The sequence below is a fragment of the Sparus aurata genome, chromosome 20, assembly GCF_900880675.1.
Source record: "Sparus aurata chromosome 20, fSpaAur1.1, whole genome shotgun sequence".
In the NCBI taxonomy this organism is placed as follows: domain Eukaryota; kingdom Metazoa; phylum Chordata; class Actinopteri; order Spariformes; family Sparidae; genus Sparus; species Sparus aurata.
In genome coordinates, this window is record NC_044206.1 from 7,967,893 (window position 1) to 7,983,503 (window position 15,611).

Sequence of the window (15,611 nt, forward strand, 5' to 3'; positions counted from 1 at the left end):
TTATTCTTTATTTTTATTTCATTTATTTAATGATCAATGTTGTTTTATGGGCAATAACTTATAGGCTTTGTTAGTTCCAGGTTCAATATGTGCAATAAGGCCATTTCAATACGTTTTCAATAAACATTTAACCAGTCCGGCCCGCGACTTGCATCACCTTTAAAAGATTTGGCCAACTGTGTATTTGAGTTTGACACTACTGATTTAGTTAACCTTACATAACTTCTAGACTGATGGTCTTTCATAAATTGTTATCAACAATTTTAACCCCTGCCTATTAACTTAACTTAAAAAAACAAAGAACAGGAGCGGTCCCAGGGGGGTGTGCCACATAGTTTGAGAATTACTAAACTAACGTAACAAAACTTTTTTTTAAGTTACACATTACCAATGGGAGAAACCGGAGCAACTGGCATAAACCCAACCACACATGGGGGTGAACATGTGAACTCCACAAAGACAGGTCTAGAATGAGCCAGAACCTGACTGTGAGGCACATTAAGTGACCCCATGCTGACCTAAAGAACGGTTCCTCATTCCTTTTCTGTCCTGCAGATGTTCCCCTGCCCCAAAACACAGAAGGGATATAAGAAAGAAATGAAGGTAGAGAGTGTGAAGAGAGGAGATGCTGAAAGGGAATTTGGTAAAAAGGGAAAACGTTTTTTTAGGTTACACCTAACCAATGGGAGAAACCGGAGCACCCGGAGTTAACCCAACCACACGTGGGGATGAACATGCTAACGCAACACAGGCATGTCTGGGCGTCACATCCTGCCTGTACCTCTAGCTTTCTTCTTTGAAGCTGAGGCGTTCATAGATTTTGGCTGGAGTGTTTTATGAATGGGTGGTAGGACAGTCAGAGGTTTGCCCACGAGTTGGGGTAGTTCAATTTTACTAACTGGTTCACAAGCATCACAATTACGTCCAGCCATGTGCACGACACCATGAGTCTTTCCTTTGGCCACAGTCTGGGTAGAGGGACGCACGTCCGTATTGACGGTGCCTTGCTGACTGGCAGGGGTAAGTGTGGGTTTCCTGCTACAATTTTGCGACACCTGCTCGTTCATCACATGAGAGCTCTCCTGTCTTACAGCAGTGGAATGTACCTCAGATATGTAGTGCAGGGTTTCTGGATCCTGGTTCCTGTTGCACTGCTCCGGAGCAGGAACAGTACATGAACTTGATTGAGCGGTGGTCTCAAGTGGTGGGAATCAAGGATATGAGGGCTTTTGCATCCAGGCCGGTCTTGGCATGTGTTTGAGAACTGGTTTGTCACATGAGAGGCACTGAAACCTCTCTCCAAGTGGTTCTCTTAAACCAGCAGTGTCATCTCCTTCCTGAGGCATCTCGTGCTGTTTTAACTGCCTCTTGAGGATTGAATTCACGTCAGCTTTGGTCACCTTAGATTCCATCTCGACGGTGAGTTTGGACTGCTTTGACACAAAGTCAGACTGCTGACGGCTCACTTTGCTTCCCAGGTTCTTTGTGATCTGGTTGAGTTTGTCGGAGTGGCTCTGTTCTTGTTTTTAAAGCTGCAGGATTGCATTCTGTAAATTGGTCATCACATCGACATTCTCTGTATCCCTAACCAGCGTTTTTACTCTCTGCTGCAGCTGTTCGTAGCGTTGGAACAGAAGTTTGAACTTGCTGCCAATTTCCACAGAGTTGGTGGTAGAAGCGGACCTGTCTTCACTCTCATCCTGTTCAGCCTCATCTTGGAGGCATTTGTGGATCAAAGACATCACCGTATTCTCGATCATGCCTTGCAGGTCGTCCAGCTTATCTGGAAGGTCTTGATGTGTGTTTGTCTTCTCACATAGAGTCACTTTAGTGCTCAGCTTCTTAATGTCCTCTTCCCGCCCTGACGGAGAAGATTTGCTGCCTGAGCTCATGAGAGGCTTCTCTGTGTGAATCTAGACTCTCTGATGTTGCTGAGGTTGTTTCCATTACTGGTCTATGGTTCAGAAACATGTCCTCCAAACTGTCATGTTTGACTGTTAGGTTGTCTATCAAAGCTCTGAGCTGGCTTGATTCATTGACAAGGCTTTCTAATAAAGATTTCATCTGGCTCAGTTGCTTAGAAGGAATCTCTGGAGGTTCCGTCTGAGCAACACCATGATCAACAGGCCCTGAATGTAAAAGCTCCTTCCTAAGGCTTTGTTTCTCACTTAGCAGACCTGACTGCATGACATCCAAAGTCACACACTGATTCAACATTTCTGGGTCCGGATACTTCTGGAGAGTTTCCCTCAGAGATGGCAATTCCTCCCCGTGTTGGTCCTGCTCACTATGTCATCTATCTGACCAATCATGTGATGTATAAGAGGGCGCAGGTTCAGGAAGTTCACCACTCCAAGCTGCCGTACAGGTTCTTTTAAATAGCCCGTTCAAGTCTCTGTTAGCCATTTGTTTTTTGTGTGGGAAAACAGATTTAAATTCAAATTGAAGTTAAGCATATTTAAACTTATCAAGCAAAATCTTTCAGTGCCACTTGTATACTTTCGTCACTTGGCATCGCCCTGATCCCTGACATCACAGCGATGCCAAGTGACGTCACATGGAATCGCTTTAATTGAAAGCCACGCGGGATACGTCCCTAAAATTAGAGTGATTCCAAGTGACGTCACACGGAGCTGAGTTCAGGTGATCAGTGCGCCTGTGCGAAGACCGGTAAACGTGTTCTGTGGAAGTCCAAGTGCTTTCTAGAAATAACAGCCTACAGTGACCTGTTTTTGTTATTACTTGATTAAATATGCGTTATTTGTGATTATCAGCCGCATAGATATGAGTGAGAAGCAGCATACTACACTAAATGTACGACCGTCATCGTCTGTTTACATGGACACAAATGAGGTTACAGGAGGACCGCAGCCGACTTCAGTCCAGGAGGAAAGGGCTCGCCGCTGAAGCTCACTGAAGCCAGGTGGATCCGCGGTCTCTGCAGGTAAGACAGTTTAATATGAAAGCATTCAAATGCAGTTTACACATCAAAACAATACAGCAATAGTTTTAAGTTGACATGAGTGTTGACAAGCTAACCATTGTTGACAAGCTAACCATTTTGAGGTTGCATTTGCAAGCTAGCTGCTATATTATTATGAACGCATCACCAAGTTTCTGCGGCTTAGCATGTTTAAATCGTCTACTGTGAGGTAAACAAAGTCATTACTACCGCTAGTAAGGTAAAAACACAAATAACTGCCCCCCACGAGTCCTGTTCAATGCCCCCATTAGCTTCATTAGCTTCTAAATTAGCCTGTAGGCTACTTTTTCCATACTGTATAATAGCGTCACATGTATATTATTAATCTGCTTGTTCTAACCCTATACTGATGCTATATCATACTCATGTTTAGAGAAAATAAAAACCAAAGACTCCTTTTTATGGCTAAACCAACAGTAAAGTCCAGATGTGCTGGTCATGATAATATACAGTGGCATGCACACTTCAACATAACAACGCCACATCTCTTCTTAGCACACCTGACACCTGTGAGTTTAAGCTAGATGCTTACCACGAGACTCCACCAGATACGTGTGTTCGTTACAGCTCCGATCTGGTTTTGCTCCGCCGTCCACCGTCCGGCAACCTCCACCGGTTGCGTTTTGAGTTGGCCATGGCGCAGTACGGTCGACAGCCGTCGTCACGAGTCCGAGGAGTTCCCATGTGGCAAAGCAGCGAGGGTGTACTTTTTAAGTTGGGCTAGATTTAACTCTGACAACGCCACCTAGGGGAATTTCACCCCCAGGAAATATTTAGGTGGATACAGCCACTTTGGTATTACACGGAAAAAAAGGTCACAGGTTCAAAATCACTGAGCAGAGACATGCTTCCAAAACTAGACAAGTTTATCCATATATATATATATATATATATATATATATATATATATATATATATATATATATATATATATTTTATTTTTTTATTTTTTTATTATTTTTTTTTTAAATGTACATAATTCTCTATAAAAAGTTCTACATACGGTCTGTTGGAGGATATTTGGTAAACTATATTGCACAATTACCCTTTGGCCCTTCAATCAAAGTACAAAGAATCAAAATTAAAGGTGTAGTGAGCAGGGCTGTGGGCCTCCCAGTGAAGGTGACTGGCTCAGGGAGGGGGGGAAGGGGTCCAATGAGACACACCAAACGTGAAAACCTACACACTGTCGGATCACACCACGTTGCACACTACTGCAAAAGGAAGTGAAGGGGACCGCCACCAAAGGGGATCAGTCAGCCACCCGCTCAGGCCCAACAGTTCCTGTCACCACAACCAACGGGCTAGCTAGATGAATAATAAAATAAGGAAAATATAAGCACAACAATTAAACACAGGAAGTTACAACAAAAAAATAATAAATGAAAAATAATAAATGAAATGTCACTGTACAAAACAACCCAACGGTCATGTCGCATTTAAATGAAAATCCTGAATGCTCCTTTAATCAGGCTCAGAGTAGAGCGAGCAGACAGAGCAAAGCAGAGTAGCGTAGACAGAACAGCAGATATCACCAGCGAGCATACGGCTCAGGGTTGGAGATGAACCACCTGCCACGGTGTGCAGCTTGGCCTACACGTGCACAAAACACACTTGAATTATAAAAGAGATTGCACTTGAATTCTTAGGAGAAAGGTACATTCAAATACATACCGTAACGTTTCAAGCGCCGCGGCCCGTCAACGGGAGTAAGAGCCACAAAGTTATTTAGTTTGCTGCTAACAGACAGCATGAATACGGCAGACAGACAATGAGCAGGCCTGGCTCAGCAAAGCAACTCCGAGAGCACACAGGCCATTACGCACGGGATCTGGGCCACATGTTCCCAACACACTTCTCCAGGCCAGCTCTGCTGTGAAGCATGAAAGCGCATGCCGATATAATGCCAATAACACTGTAAGTGTGCCGACGTAGCAAGAATGTCAGAGAGTTTACCTTATGATCCCAGTGGGGGAACTGAAAAGTAACCGGATGTTAAATTGTTGTTTCGGTGTGTGTCTTCCTGCCTGCTCGGTACTAAATTCAGCTGAATTGCTGCGTTGTGCTCCGGCATCCGCCAGAAATAGAAGTCCTGCGTATCTGTACCAGAGGGCTCCGGACTGCCAGAGCTGGACCTACAAGATACGCAGCGGTTGGGACAATTAAAAAAAAATTAAATCAATGTTCTCTTTAATTTGCTCCGCCGCCGCTCCCCATGGGCTCCCTTAGTTCATAGTAGGCTCCGCCCTCCCCCCGCATTGACTTTCCACAGAGAAACAAACACAACATGCAGCAAGCCAAGAGTTCATTCCTAAAACGGCACTGTCTCGTCAGTAGTTTGGTTTTGTGGCTTTGGGCCTCGAACAAACCACGGTCCGCCGCAAAATTTGTGCAAAGGCTGTTGCAACTAAAGGCAACGGCCGACACATTTACTTCAGCATCTCAAACAGACACATGTATCAGAGTAGGACAGTTGTTGCTCACTACTAGAAGACCGCGGCAGCCCACAAACACCCGCTACCCCCAGGTTTGTGTTACGAAGCCACAACGGGGCCTCTAGGCAGAGGAAGCAGACAGGCTTGTCTTCCTGGTCAAAAATGTGTTATAAAGACAGCAAGCACACACCTCATGTCTTGTACATCTACTAGGGCTGCAACGTTAAGTCGACATAATTGATTATGTCGACGCGACGTATTTATTATTGTTACAATAATTTTTTTAAAACACAAACCTACAAGCAAGCAACTTGCATTTTTTAAAGACATATTCATCCATTCGTGTGCAACCCAAAAGTGATTTATTAAAATTCATAGTTTTGGGATTACATAGCTGGAGACAAGCTCTTTGAATACATTAATTGGTTAATATTGTGTACAGACGTGAAGAGTGGCCGGTAAAATCGATTATGAAAAAGTAAGTCAAATTTTCAAATAACAGGTATCTGTCTGAAAGCAACGATATCAGTAATAATTCATGTGATCATGTGTAGGTTATTTAATCAGTACAAAACAGTCATAATTTGAATTGGATAAAACACCTAATAATAAACCTCCACTTGCAATGATTTATGTAAGGGATAATGCCCTTCGAGGTGTCCATAATCAGGAATTAATGGACTTCGTGGAGGCAACTGTCCTCCGTGTCGTCCATTAATTCCTGATTATGGACACCACATCGGCTTTACCATGGTCACTTGCCAAAGAAAAGAAATTGAGACCATTCATTTAAATTTTTAATGCGTTTTACAATCAAAATTTAAAGTTTTTCACAAGCCATAACTTTCCCTGATAACACCTGAGGGTTTGACTAACGCCTGGAACAATCATTACCCTCCCGTAAGGTTCTTATGCAGCGGAAACGTTGTTCACTCCTCCAGTGAATAGGACAGACCTTAGATATACGACTTGGCAACGGGAGATATTCTAGTACGCTCAGCGATGAAGCAGAAAGCTAACACTATGTTAGCAAAATTCAAAGTCAATAACATTGCGTACGGTTGACAAACAGTAAATATAATTTGACAGAATGTTTAGTAGTCCCCCCAGAAATCTGCAGGGGAAAAGTTTAAATTCCGCGGAGAGCAATTTTGATTCTGCGGAGAGCAATTCTTGATTCGGTGGCTTGAAAGTAAAAAAATTCCGCAAACATTGAAAAAACTTACTTTTTATAATGTGCAATCAAGTCGGCCGGGATGAAAACTACATACAAAATGTGATATTCCGCGGAGGGTCTTTGAACCCGTGGACGGCCGAGAAATCTGCCGTAATTTACGCAACCACGGAATCGCGGATTCCTGGGGGGGACTAGTTTAACAACAAGACTAGCTAGCTAACCAGTCATGTCATTGTCCCCAAATCAATATCAAGATTTTCACGAACAAATGATCGGCCGTGCGTGACGTTACTGTGGCCGCAGCCTGAAGTAGAGAGCTGAACAGCAAACAGGATGTGAGATTATTCGCGTATCACTAAATTTAGAGGGGAAGTGTACTTTCTGCAGTCTGAAGGACTGACAGACTGCACTCTGTGTTGGAAATAAAATATTCAGATTTTTTTTCATGTGGATTTAATTTATTTTTAATGTTGAGGCCAGCTGATGCCAATGCCAGCAGAGGTTTGTAGGACTAGATATATTGCAACATTGTATCCATCCCCATAATATAATAGACTGTTATTTCTTTATTAGCCATAAGTGAAGCCTAATCACCGCTTCGCTGACCTTTTTCAACATGTTCCCAAGGGAGTGGACACCCATCGGCTCCCGGCTATACCACATGTCCGAGGCCAGGCCGCGCTTCGCGTGGAGGTAGAAAAATTTGGCATCTGATGGACATTTCGATAGATTTCTTGAAACTTAACACTGGACACAGCGGATCTTCGGGCCTGGCAAACGTTAACCCTCTTAGGTTTTCCTTTTCTGGGTCATTCGGGTCTTTGTGATTCTTAGTTTGTCGATTGTGCGCCAGGCTGACATACTCGACCCAATCCTCGTCTCTCTGGAGGATGAAAGATGCCATGGATAGCTCCCGGTTGCCCTCCCTGCCACGCCGAGCCAAACATAGTTGGATGTTGTACCAGACTTTTCTGACCAGGCCGACGGGCGTATCAGGAGACAGTGCTGTGGAATTTGTAATTAAGGTCAAGGTCCGACTCAGAGACACGGGGATCGTGGAGGCTTTTTGTACGGTTTTACGTTACGAAAGCACGGCTTTAAACACGGCATTGCTGGTCCTGAATCTGGTGTCAGTTATGACATTGAATCCAATTAACCCCTTGACACCTGAATTTATATGCAATTAGGTTAAAAAATTAATTATTTGTGTTTTTGCTTTCAAGCAGAGACTAAATTAAGTGGAGATAATTAATTTGACTGTAGCACATAGAATAGTTATAAATTTGGGTATGATGCAAATTAGTGACAACAGGCATTAGTAAGAAATAAAGTAATAATTAAAACACATTTCCCATCTGAGGCATGAAATTGATTTTATTAATGCCAACATACTATTTAAATTTAAATTGTAATCTGGTTTCATGACAGACATTCAAAACTTCATCATGACAATGATAACAAAACAACAAGTACTAGATTAATTATGTTCATTTTGTCTTCTAGTATATATTAGTTATATAGCTGCGCTAGGAAGTGCATCATCCTCTTCTTCAGTGCTGCTGTCATCACTACTGCTGCTGCTGTGGTCACCTGTTTCTTGCCTAAAAAAAAAAAACACTATTGAAAAGTGCAGACATTTTTATTTACATATACACAACATGCTCTCACGGTGACATCCACAAATATGTGGCTAACAACACAAAAGCTGAAAGTCTGTACAATATTATAGCATTATTACTGCTATGTTCATCACCTTGTGCAGGTATGTACTCGTCATCCCTGTCTCCACTCTCACTAAGACAGCTGTCATCACTATCTGCTGGTGGAACCCTGGTTTGTACTCCAGGAGTTCGCTTTCCATAGAACATGGATGCATGCATATTCTCCTGAGTAAAAATAAACGGCAAAAATTGCATTCATATAACATGCTAATTCTATAATGATTAGAAAGAGTTACAAGAATTGTATTTGCTATAGAATTTGTGTGTGACTGCTGAAAGCCATCTAAATGTAGTATTGTTTACATGTAGCCAATATGGCAGAACGTTGCGTATTCGCGACGAACACAAAACTTCAAATATCTTCAAAAATATCGGTCAAAAGTACTCTATTTTGCTTTTGCTAGCTCCATAGACAAACAAAAAGGAGACATGTATTTTTATTTTACTATACCTGAGGATTAATGGACACCCTGCCGCCAATCAGAATCAAGTATTCCCCCAGACCATGGTATGAAACATAATAATAATTCATTTGTAAGGTAAGTAATCAATTAAAAACTGTATTAATTAGTATTAATTAGGGCTGGGTATCACCAGGTACCTCGCGATACGATACTATCACGATATTTTGCCCACGATAACGATAATATCACGATACAGCAATTCTGCGATAATCGATATATTGCAAAAAAATTTCATCCACGATACATCACGATATCTGTGTCACTGAAGAAATTCAGAATTTATTGACTGCACTGAATCCATTTCATAGGAATTACAAAACATTGTCAATCAATTTCACATGAATGACAGCCAAGTAAACAAAGAGTATATTGCACAGTGACTGTTCTTAACACACATACTGACTACTATCATTATCTATCATTAAATATCTATATGTGTGGGTTTCAGAGCTACTTAAACCATTTTTTAAATTTTATTTGGTTGTATACCTTTGTTTGAATAAAGATAAAGCTGTCCTCCGAAGAGGGGCTTTGGTGGTGGGCCGAAAAAAAAAAAAAAAAAAATGTTATTTTTTTTTTACATTTTTAAATATCGATATTTGGCACCAGTGTATCGATAACGTACCTCAAGACGAAATATTGCGATGTATCGTAGAATCGATATTTTGGCACACCCCTAGTATTAATTAGTTCAAATAATATATTAAAAATTCAGTTGTGTTTCAAAATATTATGTTTTCAGTTGCATGTTTCATGGGTAGTCATGGGACTAATCGAAAAGATTAATTTAGTTTACATATCTTCAGGGATATAAAATACTTTTTTGTAAACAAAGGCACCTTTTGCAAAATTATTTATTTAATGAAAGTTATGTTAACACTTTATCAATACCAATAGGGAAACTGTTTTTAAAATAGCAAGCAATCTGACAAGCATTTTAACAGATAGGGACACATTCTTTTCAAAAGGGTGCACTTTCATTTATTTTTTCGAGTGAGTTCGAAGCTGCACTGTCTACAATGGCTGGGCAAATTTGTTTAAAATAAAAGCATTAAAATAAATGCAATGTTTTTAATAATTTCTTTGTAATATGAAGTTTGTTCTTGAGAAGGAAAAAAAAGATTAAAATCGTAACTCAAGTGTGGTGTGATACAAAAAGGAGATTCAATTTTTAGGCCATATCGCCCAGCCCTTCTCTCTGTGCTAAACAAAATCAGATGGAGTATTTATTAGTGATTAATTTGAAATGACAAAATAATCTAAATATATTTCAGTTGTCTGTCACAGTGTTCTGCTCACATCACGATCGCTGTCAGTCCTCCTGCCAGTACTATAACCACATCACTAATGCCGGGGAAATGAAGCAAAACATTTCAATTGTCATTTTAAAGAAAAAAGAAACAACAACCAAATAATCAGAAGAATGCTGAATATCAGATCTGATAATTGGCCAGGCTGATAATGAATAGATCAATAGTCTATTGTATGTTCATACATTTAAATACATGTTTAATTACTTTAACTTGTACATGTAATACTCAAGTACATTTAATATCAGTTACTTTAAGACTTTTGCTCAAAGTATGGGTGACTTTCATGCTTATCAAAGTAATACTTCAACATGAGAATTGAACAAATCTTTACTTTGACTTAAGTATGACTTATGGGTACTTTATACAACTCTGGTTCTCAGGCTCTGGTTATCTGTCTCCGAACAGAAGCTGGTGAGGAACCAGAGGGCCATCATTCAGGAGAGGGACAGGCAGCGTGGGAGCAGGGGAGGTAAGAGCTGCTGGAGCTCCAGAACGTGAACTTCCAGGGAAACGCTCTCCGGACAATGTATTTGTAAACAATTATTTTTATTTTAAAGTTAAGATTTTACCTTGTTTGATTCATAACATTGACTCTGTTCAGATTTTGCTCAAAAATTAATTTCCATGATATTTTCGGATCAGATTTTCTCTGAATGATGTGAATCTACTCGCCGCACTATGACACGCTGTGTGTTTGTTTTTCCTGCCGGGTGTGACACTGGGGGCGTGGCTAACATTTGTAATATATCTCTGTCTTCAGAGTACAAGCAGCAGACAGAGGAGCCCTGGTACCTGACTGAATTGAACACACTTCATTTAAAGAAGCTGACAATGTGGAAGATTTCTGAATTCAACACAATCACAGAGTGCCTCAAATAAAAGACACCCAAACAAGAACAATTATTCTGGCAGTTTTTCCTTGAATGTTTGGAAATGCTGTTGTATTGTTAGGGGGGGATTATACAACACAAAGATCCTTTCAAACAGAATTGGTCTTTTGGAGAATTAAAGCTTTCACCTGACAGTGTGCACCTTACACATACTCAAATATGCAGCTCAATATTGGAGCAGTAATATGGAAGTGTGTAACATTAATATTGAAAGGGTTTTGAAAATGTATTATAAAATAACATAGAAACAAAATATTGACTATGTCAAAGATATTTAACCTCATGGGTCGATGAAAGACAGGTGAGGCTTGTGGGAAAGACTGAGTGCATCTGGTAGAGAAGTAAGATAACACAAATTCCGGAAACTTCCATCAAGAAAGCTCTCTGCAGCTTTAGCATTGTGCTCATGTGGCACTGTCAGACTCATGATGGACAGTTAGAAAACAAAAAAAGGAAATCCAAGCAGCAGAACCAAACTTTTAATTCCATTTTCTCTCTTGCCTAAGCCAGGGCCTACAATCCCCATGATGCACTTGGACTGAGTACAGCTTCCCTTCTGTTTGTACAGCTTATTCTAAATAATAGCTCGGCTCGATTGTTGAAGTTCCAATTCAGCGAAGTCCAAAATATTCCTATCCTCATTGGGGGATAAAAAAAAGAAGGGTTAACAGAATTTGATTTGAAACCGTTTTTATTGAAAGATTAGTCAAGAGTCGCACTCAAATTTGGGTTTTCACTGAGTTTGTTTTATGAGATACAAAGGGCAGTGATTATTTGTGACAAATAGACAAGTCCCTAGATGGCCCTTAGAAAAAGCTTCACATTACATGTTTGACTTCAGGCGTTATGACAGAATTCTCCATGAAACATTTCAGTTTGATAAAATCTAATGGCATCCTTGGTCCTTGACTTGTTGTGTTCAGCCATCAGCAGCATCACACTGAAAGTGACAACATCAATCCCTGAAGGCATTGCACTTGCACACCATGGCTTTAGTTCCTGTTCCGTGGTATGTGTGGGTGTGGCCAGTTCCTGGACTGAAAGTAGCCTCTGAGTCCTTCCAGGTCCACGGGAGGGAAGTAAGCTCCAATGCGTTTTCTCAGCCACCACTTGCCCTGTGCTGCGCTGGAACTGCCCGGCTGGCTGAACTTGTATTTGAAATGTTCCCCTCGAACCCACCTGACAAGGATGAAGACACGGAGAGGAGTTTAGTTTTGCATGAAACAAAGGTATTTTAAATCCCAGTTCAAAACCAGCCAGATATGATCCACCTCACTCCACTTGCAAAATAATGATTTTTTTAATTGTCTATTGTTTTCTTCATTAAAAGGTCAATTTAGTCTATATGATGTCAAAACAAATGGAACATGCCATTGAAATTTTCCAAGAGCCTAAAGTGAACCTTCTAATTGCTTCATCGGTTCAGCCAACAATCAGTAAATCCTTACATTTAGGAAGCTGGAATCAGCAAATGTTTGACATTTTTGCTTGAAAAATGGCTAAATGACAGAAATATTATTATTCATATCAATGATATTCTGTTATTATTTCTGATTAGCGGTATAAACTGTCCTAATGAATGCATTGTGATTCAATGCACAGCCTCTTCACCTTTTTATATTGACAAAAGACACTATTTGCTCATTGTTTCACCAGAGGGAGCTATAGCACAGAGAAAAATTACTCATCATATTGATTCTTGCCAATACATATTTAAGGACAACCGGGGCTTGATCATTAATTGGACATTAATTGGATCATATTGATCATTACAAACAGGCACCTATTCAGGAAAAAAAACAGCTGAAAACAAAAGGTGTTTTTAAAACCATGAGTTCATGGGACAATATCACCAAGATGCACTGTGTGGATCTCTGCTGCCACCTTGTGCTCTGTGCTCACCTGGGAGTTTCTCTACCCTGGAAGGGGTTGCGGTCGAGCAGCGAGAGGACCGCGCTGTCATTTGACAGCAGACGTCCCGCTATGTGGATCACCCACTCACTCTGCTCGTAGGTCTGTGTGAAGACAGGGAGACGGACTGTTAGAAACTGGAACCAACGAAAATAACACGGGGTGTGACAGAGATGCGAGTGTGGAAAATGCAAAGAGGCGGGCAGAGACCAAGACAGGAGGGGGAATGTGAATTGTTGTAGTAGGCTCTCAGGCAAAATAGTAAAGACTGAAGATGAGGTAAAAGAGTGTTTGTCGTATAAGAAAAGTGATAGGTATGCACACAATAAGACAAGGACAAATAAACACCAAAAGAGAAATGCAGATGCAAAAAGATTAACAGCAACCGGCAGAGAGACGGACCCAGAGTCAACTTATTCAACTGAGGTTAGCAACATGAAAATACTGCCCTCTAGTGGCTAGGCAAGTTTATTTTGTATAGCACAATGTAGACACAAGGCAACTCAAAGGGCTTTACAGGGGCATACAAATAATGCTTCATTAACTTGACATCATCAGAGGCGACAAGATGAAAGTCTTACACCTTGAGACACATTGAACAACAGAAAAATCAGTTTTGCCACAAATATTAGCCAAAACCTATACCCATACTCCAAATCTGTCATGAAGACAAGCAAATATGTTTATAGGCTGGAAGTGTACTTCACTCCATACATCATGTCCCGCTACTGTTCAGTTTCTCACCTGGAAGGCAGCGAACCACATGAGCCAGTCCAGCCGGTAGTGGTAGGGCGATATGAGGCACGGTCGGCGGTAGACGTCGCCTGGTTTACACAGGAACTGGTACTCCTCCCAAACCGCCTCCGGGTCCTTGGGATCCTGGCTCAGAGTGCCCTGGAAGATCACTTCTGTACGCTCCTTGGTAATGCTGAAGAGAGGTCATTGTACTGTTGAGGTATGTTTGATGGATCTACAGATGTCCCCTCCAACCTCATGAGCCCGGTGACCCCTGACCGTACTGTACCTGCCGAAGGCCCCGTAGGTGTTGACGATGCGCAGCGGCTCGAATGACGTGTTCATCATCTGCCTGGAACTCAGCAGGTTCATCACCACGGGAATGCTCAGGTAGCCAATCAGAACCGCCAGAGAAATGTTCACCACCCGACGCATCAGCATACCTGGATTAGAGAGAGAGAGTTCGTACACGCACAAACAGGAAGGGTGAAATGCATGAAAGACAGCACGGCGAAGGATACTGGAGACGGTTTAACGACTTGGTTTTAACAACGCTTTGTGGATTGGAAGCAATAATGTTCCGGACGATTTTAATGCACGTAATTGTTCCTGTTTGGCCTAAAGAAGCTGCTGCGGCGTTTGGTAAAGGAAAAAAAAACAAAAACTAAGTGGCCCAGGGAATAAACTTTAATTACAGCTCAAATAAAGGGGACATATTTGTTAGTGTCCGGTGCTGAAGGAGGGATTCATCATTTCATGTTTACTAAAGCCCTATTAAGCTTACGCTTCTGCGTGTTTAAAAGCGTGTGCGTGATGACTTTAACACTTCCTCGGTGGAAAAGGTTTGACCCGTTAGATCATGGGACGGCTGGTACTGACAAACGTTGGCCGGCTCCTCGCTACCTGCGTCTGCCTGCTTATCCGCACATGTTCAACACATCAGCGCCATCCAAGGCAAACTTTCTTCACACCAGCACGCACTCTCTGGGTCTGCTCGAACGATTAAAAACGCAGTCACACTGCAGGTAGAAGCCTATTTTATATTCAACATCCTACAATAAAGCAAAGACACTAATGGGTCCAATGAGACCAATTATAAAAAGGGACCAGTCTTGTTTTACCACATTCTAAGCGGTCTGTATTGTAAAAAAAAATAAAAATGTTAGCGACATCACATTAAATTCCAATAAACCATATGTCATGCTTTTCCCAGCTACTCAGCTGTCCAAGTGCTAATCCCCTTTCTTCCCATAATTCCCTCTCCAATATGACCGGACCCATTACAGGCCGGTTGTACAAGCCTCGACTGTTAGCGACACCAATGTTTTTTTTACATACTGGTTGCCAAAATGAGATACCAACCATTTTAAAAAATAAAACTAAAGACTGAAAAAGGTCAAAAACTCTGAAGTGAAAATATATAAATTGTTTTATTGACGCAGACAGTGCATACGGCCATGACTCAGGATGACTCATACATTTTTCTGATTTACAAATTATCTTATATCACCGCTGGCAGTCATCCCAAATAGCTCTAAAAGTATCCTCTGAGGACCAATTCACAAAGCCACTGACAGACGCTGTTGGTAAGGAGCTGAGAGAAGGGCCAGGGCTGACATCATGTGTTTGTGTTAGTGAATGTGAAATAAAATAAAGTATTTAACAATTAAAAAGGAGCACAAGGAACAACTTCAATTAGGATGGATGGAGGAAGCAGGTCCTCCCATCACATAGTCCGCCATTTGATACCCTCACGTTTCTACAGTAACCCAGAAGGGACACAAAACCCTGGCTCTAGCATTTTTCAGGGTTTTAGCAGCCCTTGCAGTCTGCAGTCTCACAGCTAGATGTTTCTAATTTCTACACACTGGACCTTGAAAGCAACTTTTTGACATCATGTCCCCCGTCATATTGTGTACCTACTTAGCAATACATGTCAAAAGTCTTCAACTTTTAGTGGCACAGAGCTACAGTATGATTGG

At 41.3% G+C, this 15,611-nt stretch overlaps 1 protein-coding gene and 1 long non-coding RNA gene across 4 annotated transcripts in view; one reads left to right on the forward strand and one right to left on the reverse strand.

The window, feature by feature from the left end:
• Positions 1 to 2,916: 2,916 nt before the first annotated feature.
• LOC115571602 (uncharacterized) lies at positions 2,917 to 10,990 on the forward strand. Of its 2 annotated transcripts, none has more exons than XR_003981952.1 (2): positions 2,917 to 2,944; positions 10,854 to 10,990. It is a non-coding gene; the product is annotated as an uncharacterized LOC115571602 (long non-coding RNA). The 2 variants fall into 2 exon arrangements; XR_003981951.1 differs by lacking the exon at positions 2,917 to 2,944 and adding an exon at positions 10,150 to 10,562.
• Positions 10,991 to 11,445: 455 nt separating this feature from the next.
• Positions 11,446 to 15,611, reverse strand: part of lmf1 (lipase maturation factor 1) — a 30,236-nt gene continuing 26,070 nt past the window's right edge. For both annotated transcript variants that reach the window (XM_030401068.1, XM_030401069.1), the window contains 4 exons: positions 13,919 to 14,072; positions 13,639 to 13,822; positions 12,886 to 12,998; positions 11,446 to 12,162 (listed from right to left, as the gene is read on the reverse strand). In XM_030401068.1, the coding sequence (XP_030256928.1) occupies positions 11,976 to 12,162; positions 12,886 to 12,998; positions 13,639 to 13,822; positions 13,919 to 14,072 (638 nt within the window). In that variant the 3' untranslated portion in view covers positions 11,446 to 11,975. The remainder of the gene's footprint in view (positions 12,163 to 12,885; positions 12,999 to 13,638; positions 13,823 to 13,918; positions 14,073 to 15,611) is intronic.